Here is a 13,223-nt window from a genome sequence, read left to right as displayed (position 1 = left end):
CTTAAATGTAGTGATGCTTGTGGTAATGAAACTTGAAATCTTCAAATATAAGAAGATCATTTTTTTGGACTCAGTGAACCAAAATTATTACCCTCTAGATTAGGCTTTTTCAAACCTGGCAACTTTAAGATGTGTGGAGTTGAACACTCAGAATTGGAGAATTCTGGGAGTTGAAGTCCACATATCTTAACATTGCCAAGTTTGAAAAATAGTAATCTTGAATTAAAGCAGGTTTGAATAGCACAGCACAGCACAGCACAGCACAGCACAGCACAGCACAGCATAGCATAGCATAGCATAGCATAGCATAGCATAGCATAACAGACTTGGAAGAGAAGGTTTGCATTCATATCAGTTGAAGCTTTCTACATGCAACAGAGAAACTTTTAAAAGATGTCTGCTTGTTATAGTTTCAATAACAGGATATGTAGAAGCTTATAGAGTAAAGCCTATAAAATAATATTTTCCTTCATTGTAAGAATGTGAAATGAATAATTAATGACAGTACAGAGAACTGCATGTTCAGGGGATATATTGCTCCTCATGTCCTTCAAGTTTGCATTCTTTTCCAAAGAACAAGAAGTGATTATCCCTAGTTCACATTCAGTTGAGATCACTACATAAAAGTAGACCTGTAAAGGAGTAGTTCATGTTGGTTTGGCAGTAATTATTTTATGTAGAATATTATACTGCTTTTAGTCAGGAGTTATGTCTGGCTACCATCTGTCCCATTATAATTCATTTTATTTATTTATTTATTTTGTTGGCCTTGGTTGCTGCCTATCTCACTGTAGGGCTATTCCATGTGGTTTACAACAACAATAAGGAAGAAATGAAAAGAGTGTACACATAACAGAAGTAAGATAATAGAGCAATAAAATAAACAATGAAAAAACAACACAAGAAATAGAACTATATTATTATCATAAAAGAAAGATGGACAGATAAATAATACTTGAGAAGGCTCCTTGTTTTGACTCTTTATCATCAGAATCACTCATTTTCTATAGCAATATGCTTGAAGTTTCAAAGACAATATTGATGTGGGCATAAGTAAGAATCAAACCAAATCATGCATAAAACCTATATTTTTGATGTTATTATTTCATCAAAACCAATGTAGATGGGCCTGCTATACTACCTACTTGAGAGTATGCCTCTTTGAAATCAGGATTATTTCATTTTTGAGTAGCTAGATCCACACACATTCCAACAATTGAGATAGAGTATCAGTATCAACTCCAGTAAGGACAGGTACAGTTTCAACAAGGAAGGTAACAACTGCTGGCTGGATTCCACCTGTCTTGGCTGTATGCCAATTAGCAATGATCACACATTGTATTTATGAAAAAAAACCCTGCATAAACAGTAATTTCCAGAATTACAGTGGAGATGTCTATTGGCAAACCAATAGGCCTATTATTATCTTGTTGCTATAAGACTTTTTGCATGTAACATTGAGTCAGTCTTGATTCCTGGGAATGGTTTGGACAAATCCCTGGACTTTTCTTGAAAAGATTTCAGAAATTGTTTACCATTGCTTTCTTTTTCCTAGGACCAAGCATGACTGAGGGACACATTGACTTTGTACCTAAGACAGGACTAGAATTCATGCTCTCTGGCTTTCTAGCCTGATGACTTAACCACTACACCAAACTGCTCTCTGTTATAAGATTAGATGTTTTTTACAAGATAGATTCTGATTCTTATTTATCTTATTATCACATTCATCTAATAAATCATTTAAATTGAGCTTTTTAATTATTCTGTATTTATTTTTAGTTAGTTCTGGTGTTTCTGTAGGGTATGGTCAAAGAAAAATCAAGATGGTATGCCCAATGGGGCAATTGAAGCAACTGAATTAATAAAACCATCTATTTCACTAATGTATCTGTGTATGGCAACTGTTATCAAAGTTCACATTTATTGTGCTTCAAAAATGTAGATGACAACTATAAAATGTGTACACGTGTTTAATTGGAGTCCTGAAAGTAGAACAAAGTGTTATTCAATAAGCTTTTTACTAAGGGATTTGAGGGTATGCCACTGGAGCGTTTATCCTTAACATATAAGGAATGAATCTGCAAAATCAAAGAAGAGTAACAGAACAGAATAATAGAATTGGAAAGGACATTTGAGGTCCTCTAGTCCAACCTCCTGTTCAAGTAGGACACCCTGTTCCATTTCAGACAAATAGTTGTCTCTTCTTAAAAACCTCCAGTGATGGGGCACTAGCAACTTCTGAAGACAAGCCCTTCTACTGATTAATTGGTCTTACTTTCAGGACATTTCTCCTTAGTTCTAGGTTGGTTTTCTCCATTGCTTCTTCTCCTTCTAGTATTTTGGAAAATAGGCTGACTCCCTCTGCTGTCATGTTATTATTAGTCCTTCTTTCCACTACATTAGACATACCCAATTCCTGCAATTGTTCTTTATATGTTTTAGCCTCCAGACCCCTAATCATTTTTGTTGCTCTAGTAGACATAAAAAAAATAATGGCTGAAGGAAAGTATCTTCATACAATTATTTGGAAATGCTAACATTTTGGTTCATAAATATATATATATATATATATATATATATATATATATATATATATATATATATATATATATGGATCTTTGGTTGTTCGGGTTTTCTCCCGCGTAAGATTCAAGTATCTAGGCAACGTTTCGATAAAGTCTCATTCATCATCTTCAGGTTTCTGTCTCTGGCTCTGTGCTTCTCAGAGTAATGTGAGATTGCAGCTGCTTCCTCCTTTTAACTGCCAGTGGGGTGGGACTTGATTGGGTGGGGGCTTGGCTGTGTTCTGATTGGGTGGGGGTGTGTTCTCATTGGTAGGGGTTTGGCTGTGTTCTGATTGGTTGGGGGTTAGCCGTGTTCTGATTGGTTGGAGGCGTGTTCTGTTCAGGTGGGGCTTGGTTGTGCTCAGGTTAGTCTTAGTTGCTGGGGGATTTGAGCTGGTGAGTTGTGATCTTGCTGTTTGGCTTCGAGTTCGTGGTCCTTCTGCATCTTCATAGTGGGTGTCGGTTTGCTTCATGTATGGCTCGGAGGGGTTTGAAGTGGGTAGTGATGCAGCTGCCATGCAGCTTCTGGTCCATGGTCGTGTCTCATCTTCTGAGTGGGTGGGAGTCTGTTTTCTACATGGAAGTGTGGTGGTGGCATCTTGTGTGGCTCTCATGGGTGTGGGTCTGGTGTCCTTCTTCATGTTAGGTACTGCCTGTTCATGAGGGCGGGTTTCCAAATGGCTGGAAGGCGGGAGGTGTCATCTCGTTTGTTCATGCTGTGTGGGCGTTTTTCTATCTCTATGGCTTCTCTGATTATTCTGCTGTTGAAGTGTTCGGTTTTGGCGATAGTTCTGGTATTTTTAAAATCAATTTCATGTCCTATAGCTTTGAGGTGTTGGACCAGGGAAGAGGTCGTTTCTTCTTTTTTGATTGAGTTCTTATGTTCTTCAATGCGTGCACTTATTCTTCTGTTAGTTTGTCCAATGTATGTGGTAGGGCAGGCAGTGCAGGGGATTTCATATACTCCTTGGTTTTCTAATTCGATTTTGTCTTTGGGGTTTCTTAGGATGGTGGATATTTTTCTGTTTGTGCAGAATGCTGTTTTGATGTTGTGTTTTTGGAGGATCTTGCTAATTTTGTCTGTAGTGCCTTTTATATATGGGAGGAGGGCTTTGCCGCTTTCTTGTTCTCTGTCTTGGATTTTGGTTGGGGTTTCTTTTTGGATTAGGTGGGTAATCTTCTTTCTTTGGAATCCATTGGCTGCAAGTACGTTGGTGAGAGTGTGTAGTTCGGTTTTTTGGTGTTGTTCATCAGCTAAGCATTTTGTTCTGGAGATGAGTGTCTTGGCTACGGAATTGATCTGTGCTGGGTGGTGGTGTGAGAGTGCATGTAGATAGCGGTTAGTATGTGTTTTCTTCTGGTAGATGGTGTGTCCTAGGGAGCCATTGGATCTTTTGTATACCAAGACATCTAGGAAGGGAAGTTGGTTGTTGGCTTCTGTTTCCATGGTGAATTGTATTTTGGGGTGTAGGCTGTTGAGGTGTGTGAGGAAGTTGTTCAGTTTTTCTTTCCCATGTGGCCAGATTATGAAGGTGTCATCTACGTATCTGAGCCAGAGTTTGGGTTTGTGGTCGTATTTTTCTAGAGCTTGTGTTTCAAAGTGTTCCATGTAGAGGTTTGCGATGACAGGTGAGAGGGGTGATCACATGGGTGCTCCTTCTATTTGTTTGTATTTTTGTCCATTGTAGGTGAAGTATGTATTGGATGGGCAGTGGTTGGTTAGATCTAGGATGTGCTTGGGGGGGGTTGTATTTGTTTTGGATGGCTGTCAAGGCTTCTTTTATAGGCACTTGGGTGAAGAGGGATATGACATCGAAGCTTACTAGTAGGTCGCTAGGTTGTAAGTTTTGTTTCTTTATGATCTCGATGAATTGGAATGAGTTTCTTACGTGTGAGTTAATGGATTCTGCATAAGGTTGTAGTTGTTTGGCGAGAAATTTGGCTAGGTAACTCCTCCCCCCCCCCACAGCCACACATGAAACAAACAGTGCACAACATCTCAGACAAGATCCTCACTGAAGCTGAAACCAAGGTCCTTTCAAAAGGATTCAACTTTGCTGTCGCTCCCAAACACATTCCCACAGAAACCATCATATGCGGAGTTGAAACCAGCCTGACCAAAACCAACCCTGATGATGCTAACAAAATCAGACTTGAAATCACCAACATCCTCTGCACTAGCAAACCACCCAAAAGCAACTTATCCAAAGAAGAACAAACTGCACTACTTAACCTGAAAGAAGACACCAGCATAATAATTCTACCAGCAGACAAGGGCAATGCGACAGTGGTTATGAACACATCTGACTACCAAACCAAGTTAACCAACATACTCCAAGACCCCACATACAAACCCCTAAAGACAGACCCCACCACCTACCTAGAAAAAACTACCAAATCCAAAATAAAAGCCTCCCCCATCAGTGAAGAAATCCAGCAACGAATCATACCCAGAGAAAAATCATCCAGATGCCCCAAACTTTATGGTCTCCCCAAAATACACAAAGAAGGAACCCCACTCAGACCAATAGTCAGCTCCATAGGCTCACCTCTACAAAACCTAGCCAAATTTCTCGCCAAACAACTACAACCTTATGCAGAATCCATCAACTCACACGTAAGAAACTCATTCCAATTCATCGAGATCATAAAGAAACAAAACTTACAACCTAGCGACCTACTAGTAAGCTTCGATGTCATATCCCTCTTCACCCAAGTGCCAATAAAAGAAGCCTTGACAGCCCTCCAAAACAAATACAACCCCCCCCAAGCACATCCTAGATCTAACCAACCACTGCCTATCCAATACATACTTCACCTACAATGGACAAAAATACAAACAAATAGAAGGAGCACCCATGGGATCACCCCTCTCACCTGTCATCGCAAACCTCTACATGGAACACTTTGAAACACAAGCTCTAGAAAATACGACCACAAACCCAAACTCTGGCTCAGATACGTAGATGACACCTTCATAATCTGGCCACATGGGAAAGAAAAACTGAACAACTTCCTCACACACCTCAACAGCCTACACCCCAAAATACAATTCACCATGGAAACAGAAGCCAACAATCAACTTCCTTCCTAGATGTCTTGGTATACAAAAGATCCAATGGCTCCCTAGGACACACCATCTACCAGAAGAAAACACATACTAACCGCTATCTACATGCACTCTCACACCACCACCCAGCACAGATCAATTCCGTAGCCAAGACACTCATCTCCAGAACAAAATGCTTAGCCGATGAACAACACCAAAAACCGAACTACACACTCTCACCAACGTACTTGCAGCCAATGGATTCCAAAGAAAGAAGATTACCCACCTAATCCAAAAAGAAACCCCAACCAAAATCCAAGACAGAGAACAAGAAAACAGCAAAGCCCTCCTCCCATATATAAAAGGCACTACAGACAAAATTAGCAAGATCCTCCAAAAACACAACATCAAAACAGCATTCTGCACAAACAGAAAAATATCCACCATCCTAAGAAACCCCAAAGACAAAATCGAATTAGAAAACCAAGGAGTATATGAAATCCCCTGCACTGCCTGCCCTACCACATACATTGGACAAACTAACAGAAGAATAAGTGCACGCATTGAAGAACATAAGAACTCAATCAAAAAAGAAGAAACGACCTCTTCCCTGGTCCAACACCTCAAAGCCACAGGACATGAAATTGATTTTAAAAATACCAGAACTATCGCCAAAACCGAACACTTCAATAGCAGAATAATCAGAGAAGCCATAGAGATAGAAAAACGCCCACACAGCATGAACAAACGAGATGACACCTCCCGCCTTCCAGCCATTTGGAAACCCGCCCTCATGAACAGACGAGTACCTAACATGAAGAAGGACACTGGACCCACACCCATGAGAGCCACACAAGATGCCACCACCACACTTCCATGTAGAAAACAGACTCCCACCCACTCAGAAGATGAGACACGACCATGGACCAGAAGCTGCACGGCAGCTGCATCACTACCCACTTCAAACCCTCCGAGCCATACATGAAGCAAACCGACACCCACTATGAAGATGCAGAAGGACCACGAACTCAAGCCAAACAGCAAGATCACAACTCACCAGCTCAAATCCCCAGCAACTAAGATAACCTGAGCACAACCAAGCCCCCACCTGAACAGAACACGCTCCAACCAATCAGAACACGGCTAACCCCCAACCAATCAGAACACAGCCAAACCCCTACCAATGAGAACACACCCCCACCCAATCAGAACACAGCCAAGCCCCCACCCAATCAAGTCCCACACCCACTGGCAGTTAAAAGGAGGAAGCAGCTGCAATCTCACATTACTCTGAGAAGCACAGAGCCGGAGACAGAAGCCTGAAGATGATGAATGAGACTTCATCGAAACGTTGCCTAGATACTTCGAATCTTACGCGGGAGAAAACCCAAACAACCAAAGATCCACATACAAATACCCGCGAGAACCTCAGAATATATATATATATATATATATATATATATATATATATATATATATATATATATATATATATATATATATATATATATATATATATATAGTGACAATATACCCTGTTTAATAACAAATGCTATTTTTTCTTTGAAATTGCATTCTTTTCTGAATCTTTCTTTATGTCTGTTTCTTTCATTTAGGGAAGGAATACTGGGCCTCATTTGTAGTTTTGTTCTTTATGCAGTCTAATTATGTTGCAGAATAACTACTTAAATTTTCCCCCCTAAAATTAGCTAGAAACATCAACACCCTCTTTCATCTATCTCACCCGATACCTGTGCAAGAGTCTTTGCACTTTTGCTCCATTATACTTTCACTAAAGAAATGTTAAAACATTTGATTTAATGCAAGAGAATCAGAATAATTTATGCTAAGGTTTTATATAAAACTGTATCTGTTTACCCTAACATGAGTTTCATTATTATATTTTTGGTGCTTAATCTCTGAACTCATACAATGTATTTTTTCCTTAATTAAAACCTGCCATTTCTCTATAATCTAGCAGATGGCAGTGACAAAAGTGATTATGGGACATGACTTTTGAATATATTACTTCATAAAATATCTTAAATGCTTTATAAATAGAAACAGCTGTCACATATGCATATAAAAAAAAAATCTTTCAGAAGAATATCTGAGTTTCCACTGTAGAATTTGGAATGAAATTATGGTTCAAAGGTGTTCTATGAAATTTCTAAAATCTGTGTTTCTATTCAATATTTTTCTTTAAAGAAGTTTATTGGCTTCAAGGTGTTAGTTACATGCACCATTAAGCACAAAGCATGAACATAAAACACCTTCTGTTCTCTGGCAGTAGTAAGCTACTTTTGAATAGTTTTCTTTTTTTAAATGTCAGAAATAACATATGGTAGTTAGTAGGGTTATCTGCATATAATTTTAACTGTTTTCTTACTAGTTTATTGACACTCTTACTGTGTTTACCAAAAGTCCATATCCCTTGCATGTTAAATGGCTCAGTGGTTAAGATGTTGGGTGTCAGCTTTGGAAGCCATATTGAAATCAGATGCTCTCACGCTACCATATTGGAGCCTGGGAAAGTGGGACAAATGGTGATTTAGGCCATGTGATTTGATGAGGGTGCAGGGGATGGATTTGTAATTTTTACTTATTGTAAGGAAGCCCAGAACTTTCAGATTCGCGATTCCCTAGTTGTGCCAGTTACTACTCAAATAAAAAGCAACTTTTGAGAAGATGTCCATCTTGGAGTTATTGGGTAGAATGGAGGGTTGCTGGAATGCTGACCCTGGGCTTATTGGCTGGAAATCTGGCAGTCCAGGTTCGAGATCCAAACCCCACATGATGGGTGAACTCCCATCTTCAGCCCAGCTCCTGACAGCCTAGCAGTTTGAAACTATGCAAACACAAGTAGATAAATAGGTACCACTTTGATGGGAAGGTAACAGAGCTTTATGACATCATGCTGCCCACATGACCACTGAAATATCTTCTGACAGCACTAGGTCAATGGCAGTGAAATTGAGATGAGCACTCCCACCTATAGTCAGCAATGACTAGCAGAGTAAAATCTCAGGGACTCCTTGAATTTTAAAGCATATAATTAAGACATATTAAAAACTTAGCTGGCTTCAATGTCTGGTTTTTCCACTTGTTTGGTCTTCTCCAGATTAAGTTTCTACTTTTACAGCAGTTACATCATTCTCACATGGATATGTTCCTAAGTTCAAGCCATTAATTGGATGCCATTACAGTATTTTTAGTTATTTATTGCAGTGAGAGGTCTTAGATTATTTCACTTTTAGTTTGAGTACCAAGGACATCACTGTATATATTTATAAGTGAATCTTGATGGCTTATGCAATCAATTGGAAAGGATAATTTAGGTTACTGATTCCAATATCTCACTTCTCTCATTAGTGGACAATCACTTAAATATGAGCCAGCAGTGTGTAACAGCAGTCAAAAAAGAGCCAATGCAATCTTAGATTACACTAACAGAGGGACAGAACTGAGATCACATGAAGTTCCAGTACTGTTTTATAAAGTCTTAATAAGACAATTACTTAGAATACAAATTATAAGCAAGAAGGATCACCATATTATAAAAAAAAAAAAGATGTAGAGACTCTGAAAGAGTGCAGAAAAGAACAACAAAAGTGATTAGGAGTCCGGAGGCTGAGACATACTGTATGAAGAACATTGCAGGAATTGGGTTTGTCTAGTCTAATGAAATAAAGGACTAGGGGTGACATGATAGCAGTGTTCCAATATTTGTAGAGTGCCACAAAGACAAGGTGGTCAACATATTTTCCAAAGCACCAGAAAACAAGCCATGAATTAATGGATGGAAATTAATCAAGGAGAAAAGCAACCTAGAACTAATGAGAAATTTCCTAATAGGGAGAACAATTTGCCTTCAGAAGTTGTGGGTGCTCCATCACTGGAGGTTTTTAAGAAGAGATTGGACAGCCATCTGTCTAAAATGGTATAGGGTCACTTGCTTGAACAAGACCTCCAAGGTCCCTTCCAACTCTGTTATTGTATTCTGTTCTGTTCACTTCTGTTCATCTTCTCTAGCTTCTGGAATTCATGAGTATACATAGCCATAATCCTAGTCACAAATACACTTATATTGATAAACGAATTCATGTAAATCCTCCATGACTTCACTCCATATAATTAACAGTGCTTGGATTATATATAGAAGTATATTAATAACTCTTTATTTTTTTTAGAATCTCTTTCTATTCAAAATGTGCCAAGTGGCCCAAATAAGGTTTTGCTACAAACTTATATTGCATTTTTTTCAGCTATAGTCATTCTGACTGATGCAAAATATTTTGTTTTCATTCTCCCCATCCATTTCAGGCAGGAGCATATTTTGAAAAAAAATATTGTTGGGGAAATGTGTGGATATTGCTTTTCTAGACAGTGTAAGAAATGTGTTTTATTGTGAAAGCATTTCTTTGATAGATAAAGGACTGTTTGAGTAAGTCCTGATGAATCCATGATTGGGTCTTCACAATTAGTATCTGAACTTCACCTTGCCCAATTGTGCAACTCATTAAACATTTTAAGACATGTGAGATGAATGCAAACAAAAATGTAATTAAGACCTCATTTGGAATATAACATTGATTCTTTCTTTTGCAGTAAAGACATGTGGATCTAATCTTCAAGGACCAGGTGGCACTTTCACATCCCCCAATTTTCCTTTCCAGTATGACAGCAATGCTCAATGTGTTTGGGTTATCACAGCCATAAATCCAAATAAGGTATGTTTACCTGTGAGAGCGTTTTAAGCACAGTATCAAATGATAAATTAGAAAATCAATACGAAGTCAGAAAGAAAGTTAGAAAGATTAGTTCATTTGAGACAATGTGTGTGGGCATTGGAGTGGTGCAGTGTTTTGGAGTTAAAAAATGGATACTTCAGAGTACTGATATAACATTGATTGGCAATTGATTAAAGAAACTGCATCTTTCCCCAGAATTACCCTTTTACCCTCCACAACTACTGGACAATGTATGGGGAAAAAAAAATGCACTTGGCTACACAAAAAAAAAAAAAAAAAAAAGGCCAAGTTGTCCTGGACAAACTTGAGATTGATGCAGACAATAAGATCTGCAATAACAAGCTTGAGAGCTTTTTTTTTTTTTTTGATGTACTGTAAATCCTGAGGCAGCAATAAGTGCTTGCCATTTCTTCAAAGAGCAAGCATATTCAATCAGATTAAAAAAAAGAAGTTGTGATCATGCCAAGTTCTGCAAGTTGCTAGCCAGGCAAGTTTGACATCAGAAATTTTGAGGAGACTAGCTCAGGAGACTAGCTCAAGGCACTCCTTATGTCAGGTGCTAGAACCTTTCACAAATGACTGTCCAAAAGCCAAGTCTAAGGTCTCATTAGAAGACAAGGAGAAGGAGGTACCTGAAGCAATGTGTCACAGGAAAATAGGTCTGGAAGATGAGAATTGCTTTCAAAAAGGAAATATCTTGAGTACCCAGAATCCATGTTCTTCTTACAGGAGTTAATAATCATTCCTCTTAAGGAGCTGGGTCAATCTTCACTGCTCAGACCTTTTTAACCCAACAATGTAATAAAGTATGATTTAGGGCTTGGCACTTTCACAAGGTCAGACCATAAGATCTTAGAATCTATGGCCTCCTGTATTAACTCAGACTCATCACTTACAACTGAATGACAAATCTCTTGAACTCCAAGCTATATATTCACAACATCCTCTTATTCAGGATCCACATTAAAGACTCAGAAACATCCATACCACAAGCACACTCAAATATGATTTGAAGTACCTTTGTCCCTTCAAATGCAAGCCGCAACTTGTTCAAATGTTTGAGAAACTTTATGCTGAACATCTATTCAATTCTGCAGGATTGTTGTGTCTGGAGCCTGTTATAATCATGTCAAGGCGAAATATAGTAAGATATCACTCTTTCTTATGGATTTATCTTCAGTCCACCTTCTTTAGCATATCACTAGAGGTAGTAATTTTCCAATAATGTATGTATGTATGTATGTATGTATGTATGTATGTATGTATGTATATAAACATATACATATACATACACATACACATACACATACACATACACATACACACATATATATATATGAGAACACACCACCACCCAATCAGAACACAGCCAAGCCCCCACCCAATCAAGTCACACCCTCACTAGCAGTTAAAAGGAAGAAGCAGCTGCAATCTTACATCACTCTGAGAAGCCCAGAGCCGAAGACAGAAGCCTGAAGATGATGAATGAGACTTCATCGAAACGTTGCCTAGATACTTCGAATCTTACTCGGGAGAAAACCCGAACAACCAAAGATCCATATATATATATATATATATATATTCCAAAGTTCTTGCGGGTATTTGTATGTGGATCTTTGGTTATTTGGGTTTTCTCCTGCATAAAATTGGAAGTATCTAGGCAACGTTTAGATGAAGTCTCATTCATCATCTTCAGGCTTGTGTCTTCAGCTCTGTGTTTCTCAGAGTAATTACACACAGTGTGTGTGTGTGTGTTTGTGTCTGTGTCTGTGTCTTTGTGTGTCTCTGTGTGTCTCTGTGTGTGTGTCTGTGTGTGTATGTGTATGTGTATGTATGTATGTATGTATGTATGTATGTATGTATGGTATTTAGGTTTCTTCGGGTATTTTCCCACATCTTAATATTTGTGCTTTTATTATAGCGAAATTTCGGCAGAATCTCATCTGCCATCCTCAGGCTTGTGTATTGGGTTCTTTTTTATCTTGTGTGTCAGGCTTAGCAGCCATTTTTTGTTTGAATTTGGTGCTCGCTTTCTGGTTTATTTGAATGGTTTTTTCCTCATCTTGATTGGCTAGGGGTCTAGGTCCTGTCAACCAATCAAGATATATATATATATATATATATATGTATGTATGTATTGCTTTGCTTTTGATTTATTCTGACATAATTCCAATAATCTTCTTGTAATGTTCTATATGTTGTTCTATATTTGGCTGAGGGATACAATCAGAATTATATAGAGAAACAAAATGGATAGAAAAAATATTGTCTCTGTGCATTGATATTTTTTAAATGCAAGAAGTAACAATTTCTATTCAGTTGGCTGAGATGAGAAAAAAGAAAAAAAACACAAGAAAAAGCACTATATTTATATATTTAAAAGGAAACAGAAAACATAAAATAGGTGTCTGAAAGAAGATTCATATCAAAAAGTGACAAAGAAGATTGAATATGAACTGGAGAGTGATTGTTCTCAAATTAGAAAACAAATTAATCAAAGCATCTATTTACTATTCTTATATAAAAGTGCTTCTCATATCATTCTCATAAGAGTCGTGGTCGCGCAGTGGTTAGAATGCACTACTGCATGCTACTTCTGCTGACTGCCAGCTGGATGCAATTGGGCAGTTCGAATCTCACCATGTTCAGGGTTGACTCAGCCTTCCATCGTTCCGAGGTCGGTAAAACAAGGACCCAGATTGTTGAGGGCAATATGCTGACTCTGTAAGCGCCTTAGAGAGGGCTGTAAAGCACTATGAAGTGGTATATAAGTCTAAGTACTGTTGCTATTGCTATCATAGTTGACATCTTGCTTTCAGCCCGTATGAATCTTAATGCTAACTTACAATTCAAAAT

General features: G+C 38.3%; 1 protein-coding gene across 1 annotated transcript in view; it reads left to right on the top strand.

Moving 5' to 3' along the window:
- Window positions 1-13,223, top strand: part of CSMD3 (CUB and Sushi multiple domains 3) — a 646,074-nt gene that overhangs the window by 330,566 nt on the left and 302,285 nt on the right. Inside the window, exon 10 of the mRNA XM_087931634.1 lies at window positions 10,225-10,346. Coding sequence (XP_087787760.1) covers window positions 10,225-10,346 — 122 coding nt within the window. The remainder of the gene's footprint in view (window positions 1-10,224; window positions 10,347-13,223) is intronic.

The sequence above is a fragment of the Pseudonaja textilis genome, chromosome 3 (assembly GCF_049901715.1).
Source record: "Pseudonaja textilis isolate UNSWEBS1 chromosome 3, rPseTex1.2, whole genome shotgun sequence".
NCBI lineage: Eukaryota > Metazoa > Chordata > Lepidosauria > Squamata > Elapidae > Pseudonaja > Pseudonaja textilis.
The sequence above is the reverse complement of the archived record's forward strand: the minus strand, read 5'-3'. Positions and strand labels throughout refer to the sequence as shown.